Source organism: Entamoeba nuttalli (assembly GCF_000257125.1).
Source record: "Entamoeba nuttalli P19 unplaced genomic scaffold asmbl_3398, whole genome shotgun sequence".
NCBI classification, from domain to species: domain Eukaryota; phylum Evosea; order Mastigamoebida; family Endamoebidae; genus Entamoeba; species Entamoeba nuttalli.
Genome location: NW_008576055.1, coordinates 1 through 12,587, shown reverse-complemented (window position 1 = coordinate 12,587; position 12,587 = coordinate 1). Strand labels below are relative to the sequence as shown.

The following is a 12,587-nucleotide window of genomic DNA, read 5'->3' as shown; positions in this document are numbered from 1 at the left end:
TGTAAATATAATTAATGTAATAAACTAATGATTCATTTTATTTGTTATTTAATTTATTAATTATTAAATATTTATCTAAATTTATAACACTATTCTAGAGTTGATGACATTTCCAACTTCTTCTAAATTTTGATATATATTAAAACAAAAATAATAACAATGAATAATATATTTTTATTAAAGTTGTAGTTAGGTAATATCACAACAACAAAAAGTAATAAGACATTCATTTGTAAACTTTATAAACTGTATTAAAAAACTAATAAAAAGAAAGAATTTTTTTATTAAAAAGAAAAGATAATATAAAAATGTTATATCTTTTAGTTTAAGTAAAAATAATTATTAAAAAAAGAAATAACGGAAGAAATAAAAATGATAACAAATTTGAAAAGGTTTAAAAAAAGAAAAGAATAATTCTATAACAAATTACAAAATTAAAAGAAATTAATATATATTAATATATATTAATAATATTAAAACCAATTTGTAATGTTTAAAAAAGAACCTTAATTATATGGACAATTTCCAATAATTGTGCAAATTTCCATAGCAGAAGTACCGTTCATCATTAAATCAACAACATTCTCCATTCCATAGTTCTTCATATAGTTGCAAGCATCAGTCCATCCACCATCAGTATATTCACATAATCCTTCCATATATTCCATCATATAATCTTTTCCATGTGAAGTATAGAATCTTGAATCATCAATTATATGGAAACAGTTGATGCATGAACCAGCAAGTGCAAGAGCGCATAAAAGAGCAATAAGAAGTGCTTTCATTGATAAAAGAATGTTTGATATGTTAATGAGTTAAATCCGTAACCTTTAAATAACATTTCTTATCTATTTTTAGTAGATATCATACCCTCCTTCTTCTTATTAAGTGGAATAAGAATAATTTAGAATATAAAAATAAAAAAAAGAAAGTACTTCAAGAGGTCAAGTGGTTTTTTTAATTGGTTATAAACAACGTTTTAATTATTCTTCAAACCTTTTTCAATCTATCCATTTTAGTTTCTATGTTTATCATTTCATTCCTCCTAAAAATAATTTTCTGGTAGAATAAACTTAAATAAAAGTTAACATATTTTACTTTTTCATAGATTCATTTTATTAAATGAATACTAAAAGATATTATAAAGATAAATCATCTTTAAATTGTTGAGGTTTGTAAAGTGTTTTTAGTTTTATGAAGAAATTATACAAAAAAAGGATAAAAAGTATTTAAAAGAGGTTGAAAAGTATTTAAAACGAAACTAATAGATAAAGAAAAATTCCTCCTTTTATAAAGCTCTTTTTAAATCTAATTTAATGCCTCTTTTTGGTGATTTAAAATGGATAAAATTGTTAATATATTTAAAAAAGGTCATTAATACTTTCTATAATGATAATGAAGACAAAATGATTTAGATATAATCAGACAAAGATTTCAAGCTATTCAAAAATTGAAACTTTTCCTTAAATAAATGAAGCAGAAAATACATTTATGGAAAAATGCAATAAAAATAAGAATTATTTATTTGTTAAAGTAAGTAAGAAAAGAATATTAAGTTTTATATTTAAAAGGAGGTAATATTGTGAAATAAAATATTAACAAAGAAGTTTTAAAGAGAAATGATAAGAGTATAATCTTATCAAAAAAAAAAAGAAAGGATTGTGAAGAGATAATAGGAAGATTAGATTATTAAATAAATTAAAGAGAAAGCACATTATTTCAATATCAAAAAATATATGTATTTAAAAAAAAAGAAAAGATGTATTATTATTGATCATTTAAAGGTTCTTCTACTCCTAAATCTGAATTTCTTAATTTAATATGAGCTGAATTTTCTATATCTGCTAATGTTTCATCAATCCAATGTTCTTTTGGTTTGTATTTATCTTTTAAGAATAATAATTTATCAAGCCATTCTTGTTTTTCTTGAGCTGTTCCACGACCATAATATGAACCTACTTTTTGTCCCCAAGCAGCACAAAGATATTCAGTATTTCCAATTAATCCAGCTACTTCTATAGCTAATTCAAATGCTTCACGTGCGACTTTTTGTTCTTTTGAATCTATTTCATAAACAAATGGATTAGATAACATTACACCACAATATACATAAACTCTAAATGCTAATGAATGATTTTTTTTAATATAACCATCATAGTCAAATCCTTTTTCATTTCTTAACATTTGTAATTCACACATACACTTATAATTTGCTTCCATAGTTTTATCTGCAATCATTTTTTCTTCATCTTTTTTGGGAACAATACTATTAAGCATTGTAATAAATTCTCCATATAATTTAATCAAACGTAATGACCTATTATGATCTTTAAGAATAAGGTTAGCTCGTTCTACAGTATCAATTTCCATAATAATATCTCCAATCAATGCGTAATAGTCAGCACGTGTTTGATATAATCTTAATATGAGGTCTTGATCACCAAGATATTCTGCTTGTTTTATAGCACGTACAATTCTTTCATAAACACTGTCTGCTTTATCTGAATCTTCTTCAAGTACCATTTTTTCATATGTTGCTCTTATAGATAATTCTTCTCCTAACAAAATTCCATGTTGGTGTTTTAGTTGTAATCCAATAGTTTTTGTTTCAATTGCAATATTCAATAACTCATTACACATTTCTATTGTTGGATGTTTTATAAGTTTTTCTCTTAAAACAATTCCTTTTGCAATAATACTTTTAAGTGCTTCACGATCTCCCATACTATGGATGATGATGATGAATAGAACTAAAAGATCTTTTTTCTTTTTAGATTTTAAAACATAAACTATTTTACTGTTATATAAAACGAATAATAAAAAAGTTTTATTTCCTGAAAAAGTAAACGGAAAATAAAAGACAGAAAGAATCTAGTAAAGAACCGTTTTTGTGAACTTGAAAAATCACAACTCATGGGACAAGAGAACTCAAAACAGGTAGTGAAGAAAACATCACTTGACCTTTCAAATCAATTTATTTCTCAGCTTCCTCAAACTGTTGGGAATTATTCAGAGTTAGTATCGATTGATTTACATCAAAACCAAATTACATCTATTGAGGCTTTAAGTCAACTAAAAACTTTGACATTTCTTGATGTTAGTAATAATGATTTAGATATGATTCATGACATGGTATTTGTAAATAATTCATCATTATTATGTGTTTTAGCTGAAAAAAATAAAATTACTAAAATCACTCCATTAATTGGAGCTCTTCCTTTATTTAAATTAAACTTTGGAAATAATTTAATTTCAATAGTTCCTGATACTATTGGTGATTGTACTTGTCTAACATATCTTTGTTTTGCACATAATCAAATCGTTGAAATACCACCAACAATTAGTAGACTAACATCATTAAAACAATTAATCATTTGTGGGAATAAAATTAAAAGTATACCATCATTAGAACGTTGTCCCATTACACATTTAGATTTAGCAGATAATGAATTAGATGAATTTCCATCTTCTATTTGTAAATGTCCATTGTTAAAGTTATATATGGACAATAATAATATTTCTTCTATTACAAATGATATTTCTTTATTGGTTTCATTAAAAGAACTTACTCTTGGAAGTAATGTTTTACACCATCTTCCAAAAGGGTTAATTCAATGTGCTTCTTTACAGTCTTTAGATTTAGAAAATAATCAATTAGATGCTTTTTATTCTACTCATCCATCAATCTCAGAAATATTTGAATATTTAGCTGGAAGTGATCCAATTCCTTCTCGTTCACAGAAAAAAGTATTATCTAAATCAAAAATGGAAAGAAGAAAAGAATCAATAGAATTCCAAAAATCTCTTCAAGTTGAAACAAAAACTAGAGTTTATGAACCAGCACCACCAAGAAGACTATTAATTAGAATATTTGGAGAAGGAGATGCTGCATGGGTTGTATTAGTTAAATGTGAAAAGAAAGATGGAACACCAGATAAAGTTACTATTTATCGTAATGACTGTTATATTTTTGATACAGGAAAACAATTAATTGTTTTTTATGGTAAAGACGCAAGTAAAGCAAAAAGAAACAAAACAAATGTATTTGTTGAGAATTTAAAAACAGAAAAAGGAATTAAACAAATAGAAATTATTGATGGATCAAAAAATAAACGTGTTAAAACAGAAGAATTACTTAAACCATTTAATGCTTATTTTGAAATTGGAGTTATAAAAGAAAAATATAAAGCAAAAGAAACTATGGAAAGAATTAGTGAATTTTTAAAAGTATTTGTTATTGCATTACAACGACATGGTCCTCAAATTCTTCTTGTTCCTGGAAGACCTTCTATTAATCAATTAAACACTAATACTACTGTTGTTATAGATACAGGTGTACTTGTCTTTGTTTGGTGTGGAAAAGAAACATCTCCAACAGAACGAACTGTCGCTGTACTTAAAGCTGAAGAATTACTTGATATGAGTTTTAGAAGAAGAGACAAAATGGAGTTTGTCATTGAAGGTGCAGAGACTCAACTATTTAAAGAATATTTTGTTGAAAATGCTGATGGAGAAAATGAACGTAAAGTTCTTGGAACAGACAAAGTTGATGGTTTAAATGAAGACAATGAACGAATGATGTATGAAGATATGTTAAAATCTATGCTTGAAGACATTACTCTTAATCCTTTAGATTTTACGTATAACAATTTTGGAATTGACGATGAAGAATATGACTATACTGATGACGATGATGATATATTTGCTAATGAAATATCATCATCAGACAGTTCTTATGTGTCTGAAGATTATGGTCGTGTCTCAGAACAAGACATTGATATAGAAGAAATAAGAGTTGTTACTCCTTCTATTTTTGAGTCTAAGAAAGAACTTGGTATTGAGAAAGAACACATTAAAAATCAAAAAGAAGAAGTTAAGAAGGAAAAAGGTAATTTGGTTGAAGAGAAGTTAGTTGAAATGAAGGTAGAACAATCAACAACAATCAAAGAATCAAATAAGAAAGAATTAGAAAAACAAAAAGCAGAGGAAGAAGAAGAAAAAAAGAAACAAGAACAACTAGAAGCAGAAATCAAAAGAAAACAACAAGAAGAATATAACAAGAAAAAAGTTGAAGAAGAGAAGGAAAGAATCAAAGAAGAAACAAGAAGAAAAAGAGAAGAAGAACGTCAAAGAATTGAATTAGAACGAGCTAAATTAGAAGAAGAAAGAAAAAAGAGAGAACAAGAAAGAATCAAGAGAGAACAAGAACGTAAGAAAAAAGAAGAAGAACTTGAAAGAATAAGAAAAGAAGAAGAAAACAAAAAGAAAGAAATTGAAGAAAAAGAAAGAAAGAAAAAAGAAGAGGAAGAAGAAAAAGAAAGACAAGTCAAAGAAGAACAAAAAAAGAAAGAATTAGAGGAACAACAACGAAAAGAAGAAGAAGAAAGAGAAAGAAAATTAGAAGAAGAAATTAAAAGAATTGAAGAAGAAGAAAGAAAGTTACAAGAAGAAGAGGAAGAAAATGAAAGAAAGTTACAAGAAGAAGAATTAAAAATTAAACAAGAAGAAGAAAATAAAAGAAAAGAAGAAGAGTTAAAGATTAAACAAGAAGAAGAAAATAAAAGAAAAGTAATTGAAAATAAACCACTTAAAGACAAAAAAGAATGGAAAGACTTAGTTGAAAATGAAGAAGTTAAGACAATGAATATCAAAAAACGACCAAGTAAAAAACATAGAACTAAAGGAACTAAAACAGTTGCTCAAGCAGAAAGAGATGCAGTTGGAAGTACTAAACAAACAACTGAAAAAGCTACTGCTCGTGTATTAGCAGAAGATTTATTATTTCAAAGAAAGAAATTAGCAGCTGCACCAACAGGAAATGCAAGGGATATTAAAAGGTTAATTCATATTAAAGGAAAAAGAAATCCATTTGCAAGATTGGTTGAATGTTCATGGGAAAGTTTAAATTCAGGAGATGCATTTATATTTGATCCAGGAAAAGGTGCTAAATGTATTTATGTATGGCTTGGAAAAAGTAGTAATAAAATGGAAAAAGGTAAAGCTATGGAATTATCAAAAATGATTGCTAAAGAACGAGGAGGTGTTAAGACTGAAACTATTGATGAGGACAATGAACCTAAAGAATTTTGGAAAGCACTTGGAGAGAAAGAAGGTAAAATTAAAAGTGCAGAAGATGGAGGAGATGATTTAGTAATGGAATTAGCTCAAATGAAATATGTTACATTATATAAATATTGGTGGGATGGATTAAAAGAAAAAGTGGATATTGAAAGATGGAGTTATGAAGGAAAGGAAATTAGTAAAAGTTCATTAGAAGTGAATAGTTGTTATATATTAGATTGTTATAGTGAAATGTATATGTGGGTTGGTACAAGAGTAATTAAAGATAGAAGACAACAATATATTCAAGATTGTCAAAAAAGATATTTAGAAAGAAGAAAAGAAGTTTGGGTTGCACCACTCTATTTTGAATTTCCAGGATATGAACAAGCAATGTTTAAAGAACGATTTTGTGATTTTTATGATAATAATACTAATATAAAGAAAAATCCAATGATTCCATTTGATGATCAGAAAAAAATTGTACGTGGAAGTGCTGTTGATTATTCAATGATGTTAACTAAAGAAATTCCAATTAGAAAAGAAGTGTTTATTGATAATGCAGATGGTAAAAAGAAAGTATGGAGAATTGATGATTTTGAGCGAGTTGATGCTCCAATAGTTGGAGAGTTTTTTGAAAGTGAAAGTTATATTATTCAATATACTTATATTAAATGGAATAATGAATATCATATTTTATATTTTTGGCAAGGAAGGAAATGTCCAATATTAGATAAAGGAACAAGTGCACGACTAACTGTTGACTTACATAGAAAATTAAAAGATGAAGCAAAAGAATATCGTATTGCACAAAATACAGAAACAAATCACTTTTTAGCAATATTTGAATTTATGGTAATTCGTCTTGGAAAAGATCCGTTTGCAAAAGAAGAAACTAAAGGAAAAAGAACTTGGGATTATGACATTCTCAAAAATACTAAAAAAGAACAACGATTAGTATTTGATATTAGAAAATGTGGTGTTAATTTAGAACATGTTAAGGCAGTAGAAATTGAACAACATGACATTCCTAATAGATTAACTTCAGAAGGAATTTTCCTCATTACTACAGAAAATATTACTTATCTTTGGAAAGGAAAATTAACAGGAAAAAAAGAATTAGAATTTACTCATCTTTTAATTCAAAAATATAATGATGTACAAAGAAAAGATGTTATTGAAATGAATGAAGGAGAAGAAACAGAAGAGTTTTGGAATGTTATTGGAGGAAAAAGGATATTAAAAACAAAGAGTGTTGAATGGAAAAATAGATTATTTGAAATGTCAAGTAAAAGTGGAGTATTTGCTGTTGAAGAAGTAACAGATTGGTATCAAGAAGATTTAGAACCTAAAGCTGCTATGTTATTAGATTGTTATGACATTTGTTATTTATGGATTGGAAAAGAAATATCTGCTATTGATAAAAAATTTGCTATGGAAACAACAAATGAATTTATTAAAAGAACTAAAGAAAATGAAAGAATGAATAGAGAATGTTGGTTGGTTTATGATGGTAAAGAACCTTTTGTATTTACAAATTATTTCCATGGATGGAGAGTAAATAAAAAACAAGTGATAAGTGTTAATGACCATATGGATAATTGTTTAGAAGAATTATTGAAATTAACTAAAACATATTCTTATGATGATCTTGTTCATCATAGATTCCCTGCTGGTATTGATATGTCTCAATTAGAACATTACTTAAGTGACACTGAATTTGAACAAGTTTTTAAAATGACAAGAGAACAATTTGAAGCACAACCAAAATGGAAACAACAAAAGCAAAAACATGCACTAAAACTTTATTAAATATTCATTCACATAATTTTTTTTTTTAAATAGATATTAAAATATTTTATTTCTAAATTGGATTTGATTTTTTCAAATAAAAATTATTTAGAAAGATAATTTTTATATTGCATAACCAAATAAATACTTCCTTTTTCAGAATTTGACAATTACTATTTGTTTATGTTATGTTTTAATAATAAATAAAGTTCTCATATGAAGTAATATCTCAATTTGAAAAAAAAAACAACTTTATAAAGATATCATTGAAAAGAATAGAAGGTTTAGACAAATCTCCGATTGTTGAAAGAAGGGGATTATTAAAAAACTATGAAAACTTAAGAAAGGGAAAAAGATAGAATTTTAAGTCATTAAAGAAAAGTGAAAAATAAAAAAACAAAAAAACCAGAAAAATAAAAGAAATAAAAAGGGTTGAAAAAATAAATTTAAAGAAATGGTTTTAAAAAGAAATCAAAAATATGACTTTCGTTTTGAAAAATAAAAGTGATTGTTCAAAGATTGTAATTATTTTTAATCCATTTTAAGTATAAAAACAGAACTTGTTTTAAAGTCATTTTCATTTCTTGAATAATTGTTATGGCTACTTCAGTGTTTACTCCTTGTAAAAAAGAATTTTACCAAATACTTGATGGATATAATACAATAAAATCACCTTCTCTTTCTTCAGAGACTGTTAATACTACAATTCCTAGTAGTGCTGAAATAAAAAGTAATTCTCCTAAAAGAAAAAGATGGGACAAAACATCTAGAGAAAAGGCTGTTAAAATTGGTAAGGAAATGGGACTATCTAAAGCAACACGTCTCCTTCAAAAAACACCAGAATATAAAGGTTTGTGTGCATCAACTCTTTATTACTGGATCAAATCTTCAGAACATAAAACAAGTAATTTACCATCAGGGCTTTAAGATTTGTATTTAATTACTTAATGTCTTTTTTCTATTTGTTATCTTTCTTAAAAAACTTCATGAAAAAATTCTTTTAACAGGCAATTGTTCAAATTTAATAGTTTTTTATTAACGGATATTTTTATATTATTAATTTAAATTTAGCATTTAGGAATAATTTATTTATATCTTTTCATTTATTATTTATTTTTATTATTCTTTTATAGTTCTTCTTTTTTGAATCAAATCTCACCAAATTTATTCTTCGTTCTTTTCGTAGTTTTTTTATAGTTCTTTTGGATCTTTTTATTTATTACTCCAAAAAATGTGGCGTCAACAAAACAATTTTTGAAAAATTAAAAATAATCTTTTTAAAAATATTTAATAAAATCAAAGCAATGAAATAGATGGGTTAGATGCGGAACTCTTTGTACGATGTAAGTTTTGTTGTGTGATAGCATTTTCTATTTTCATAGAATCAAATGACCCAGCTGTTGGTCTTCTTGGGTGAGATAAATTCTTATTTCCAAGAGATGACGTACTACTTAATGAATGAAAAGAATTTATTAACTTGTCTTGCTTTTCTTTAAATTCTTTTAGTTTAGTTATCCAAAGTTTTTGATCAGTTTTTGATACAAAACAAATAGACAATACATTTTTTCTTGAATGAAGAGTAATATGATCATTAAATTCTTCAATAAGTGATATAGAAGTTATAATTTTTTCAACATAAATTTTAGATCCTTTCATTCTTGATAATAAAAGATGACTATCAAAGAGAATACAATAATTAACTTCTTTTAACAGAGGCATAGCATTTTTCTCAATTTGTGTTACTGAAATAATATTTGATTTTATTATAAACATTGATGTACTTAAATCAATACCTTTTCCTTTCCATTTTAATAATGGCAATATCATTTCTTTTTCTTTTTCTGAACTAAAACATTTTTGGGAACTATTACTCTTACTCAATTGTTCATTTAAATAATTATCAAGAAATTCTAATAAGTTTTTATCTTTTGGATTTTCAACATTCTCCTTTAAATTCTTTACAAACAATGGGTATTTTGTAATTCTTTGTATTGGCTTAATTAAAAAGTCTAAAACTCCTAGATTCTTCATCTCTGGTCTTCCTTTAATTTCTTGTAATTGTGGTAATTCTTTTAAGATTTTTGGCATTAGGGAAACAACTCTTTCATAAAATATGAAATAACTATCATACACACATAGGGAGTCTAGACAAAGTATTAAGTTAGAATAATTTTTTGATTTTAAAACTTTACTTATTTTATTAGATAGTTCAATAATATTTAATAATACTACTTCACTATCACGAACTAATTCTCCAACAAATTTTGATTTGATGAGGACTTTAGCATATGTTTTTAGATAAAGTGTAATATCTTTAGAATATTCTTCTTCTGTTGTAATTACTTCATTAATGATATTTTTTATTTCTTTATTTTTCATTTCTTTTTCTTCAATATGTTGAAGATATATCATTTCTGGTTGAATTGCTTCATTGATAATCGTATTAATGAATTCTTTAAACTCTAAAACATTCTTTTGGACTATTTCCCATTCTTGTGATTTATTATTAGTCATCATATCACGATATCTTTGAACAATTTCTGGGAAATGAAGGGATAACTCAAAAGCACGAAGATTGATCTTAGAGTCATTTATTTTAAATTCTGTTTCACAAGAATCTAAAAATTGTGGACAAATAGTGATATTCATTAAACGTATTGATAAATTACTTTTTTCTGTTTTTTATATATACTTGACCTTTTGTGGTTTTTATCATAAAAGAAAGTGATAATCTTAAGATTATGTCTTATTGGTTTTGTTTCATCAATTTTTCGTAGTTGGATTAAAATCTTAAAAATTTGTTATTAATAAGTAATAATCTTTTTATTTTTTTTTTTGTAAAAAAATAAAAAAAAAGCATTTGATAATTTTATGATAGGAAAACACTCAAGCGACTATTATGAATATGATGAAGGATACAGTGATGAAGAACTAACAGATAAAAATGAAGTTGTACTTTTTGGATTATGGGGGATTTTCTTATTTTTGATAATTCCTTCAATAATTGTTTTTTCAGTGTTTTATCCATCATTAAAATATCCATTAGATAGTCTTAGTGACACAATTCGAAATAATAAAACATTTATTAAAACAGTGGAGAATGCAAATGAAAATAATGCTGGAGGAAAATACCTATGTGATAGAGAATGTTTCACTTCTGTTATTGGTATTCAAAAGGAATTAAGCCTTAAAAATATTGTACTACTTACAGCCCATGAATTAATTACTGGAAATGAACGTGCTCGTTCTAATGCAGGGACTTTTAATATTAACATAGATTCTCACTGTCGTCAACCAACAGTCCCAGAAAGTTATTTGATTACTGGTTATGAAACAATGGGTGATGGCGGAGTTTTTCTTATTGGAGTAAATTATAATATACCTGAAAATGGTTCTTCTCTTATGAGGGACTTAATTAATGTTGATGACCGTTTTAATATTTTCCAATGGAGAAATGGAACGCGTCTTATATCTATTAATCATGATATAAATCAAAATGACACCTTTATTGTTGAATCAAATATTCAAGGTCAGCCATTTGTTCAAATAGATAATAAATATTGTTATTCATTAAGATCTCAACTCACAAATCAATCCTATCAAAATTGTTCATCTAGAATTTGGCTTGAAGATACTTTTAGAACTGTTGATGGTAAAAAACAAAAACCATACATTTGGATGACTTTTAATGAATACCAACTTATCAGTAATGCTGATACTAACATTAAAGCAATGAGCTGTCATCTAATCGAACCAAATAAACAAACACAAGACCGAAAACAACTCGAAGTGTATAATTTCCAATTATGATATTATCATTCATAGAAACAACTAACCATTCAAATAATTGAATAGTCATATAACTTCCTTTATTATAGTCATTAAAAAAATGTTTTGTACTTCAAACTAAGAAACAATAACTTTACTATCAAAAAGGTCTAAACGAATTAATAAATTAGTCCGAAAGAAGAAATCAGATAAGTCAAATAATAAAATGTTATATTTATTGTTAAATAACAAGATAAATATCAATAAAATTGAAATTAATGAAAGTTGTGAGAAGAAAATAACTTAATGATATTAAAAGAAATGATGATATTCTATAATATTAATAAAGAAAAATTAATTAAAAATATTAAAAATAAAACTAATGAAATATTTTATAATAAATTAATAATTATAAAACTATTAAAATAAAACTAATTTATTAATAACATTTTTTATAATATTTTGTTGTATTATTTTTTGTTTCAAATATTATTTATCAAAAGTGTCACAATAACCGTACAACAAAACTATACTTAAATTACATGTCACAATTATTCATGAAGTTATTTTTGATAAAAACAGATAATTCTCGCTACTCAAGTGCTGTTGTAAGTTTGTTTTCACTAAAAATTATTACAAACCATTACTGAACAATACCACTTTTTGTTGGGATATTATTAATGATGACTTGTTTATTAATAAAATCTTGAGCTTGATTATAAGTTGTTGTCATTAATAAAAATGAGATTTATTAGTGGTGTTAAGGTTAAAGAATATGTGCTTTGACTTTAGTGTTATTTATATATTCTTCTTAAAATAAAGTACTACAATACACATCTAACAATAATGAAACAACATTTCACATAAAAATAAAATGAAAAATAGTTAATTGGGGATTGTTCTGATATTTAGAAGCAGATGTTCCTTTCTTCACATCTAATGAAAATAATTTAATAATATCTTCAACG

The 12,587-nt window shown here is 25.5% G+C and overlaps 5 protein-coding genes across 5 annotated transcripts; 3 read left to right on the top strand and 2 right to left on the bottom strand.

The window, feature by feature from the left end:
• Positions 1-1,767: 1,767 nt before the first annotated feature.
• On the bottom strand, positions 1,768-2,724 carry ENU1_066580 (hypothetical protein; the record flags this gene model as incomplete). Its single annotated transcript, XM_008858302.1, has 1 exon — positions 1,768-2,724. One exon carries the CDS (start codon positions 2,722-2,724, stop codon positions 1,768-1,770), a length of 957 nt encoding a protein of 318 aa, XP_008856524.1.
• A 189-nt stretch (positions 2,725-2,913) lies between these two features.
• Positions 2,914-7,872, top strand: ENU1_066570 (villidin, putative; the record flags this gene model as incomplete). Its single annotated transcript, XM_008858301.1, has 1 exon — positions 2,914-7,872. One exon carries the CDS (start codon positions 2,914-2,916, stop codon positions 7,870-7,872), a length of 4,959 nt encoding a protein of 1,652 aa, XP_008856523.1.
• Positions 7,873-8,448: 576 nt separating this feature from the next.
• ENU1_066560 (hypothetical protein) lies at positions 8,449-8,778 on the top strand (the record flags this gene model as incomplete). The annotated part of the gene is made up of 1 exon (XM_008858300.1): positions 8,449-8,778. One exon carries the CDS (start codon positions 8,449-8,451, stop codon positions 8,776-8,778), a length of 330 nt encoding a protein of 109 aa, XP_008856522.1.
• Positions 8,779-9,147: 369 nt separating this feature from the next.
• ENU1_066550 (hypothetical protein) lies at positions 9,148-10,500 on the bottom strand (the record flags this gene model as incomplete). Its single annotated transcript, XM_008858299.1, has 1 exon — positions 9,148-10,500. One exon carries the CDS (start codon positions 10,498-10,500, stop codon positions 9,148-9,150), a length of 1,353 nt encoding a protein of 450 aa, XP_008856521.1.
• Positions 10,501-10,722: 222 nt separating this feature from the next.
• Positions 10,723-11,661, top strand: ENU1_066540 (hypothetical protein; the record flags this gene model as incomplete). The annotated part of the gene is made up of 1 exon (XM_008858298.1): positions 10,723-11,661. One exon carries the CDS (start codon positions 10,723-10,725, stop codon positions 11,659-11,661), a length of 939 nt encoding a protein of 312 aa, XP_008856520.1.
• Between the last annotated feature and the right edge of the window lie 926 nt (positions 11,662-12,587).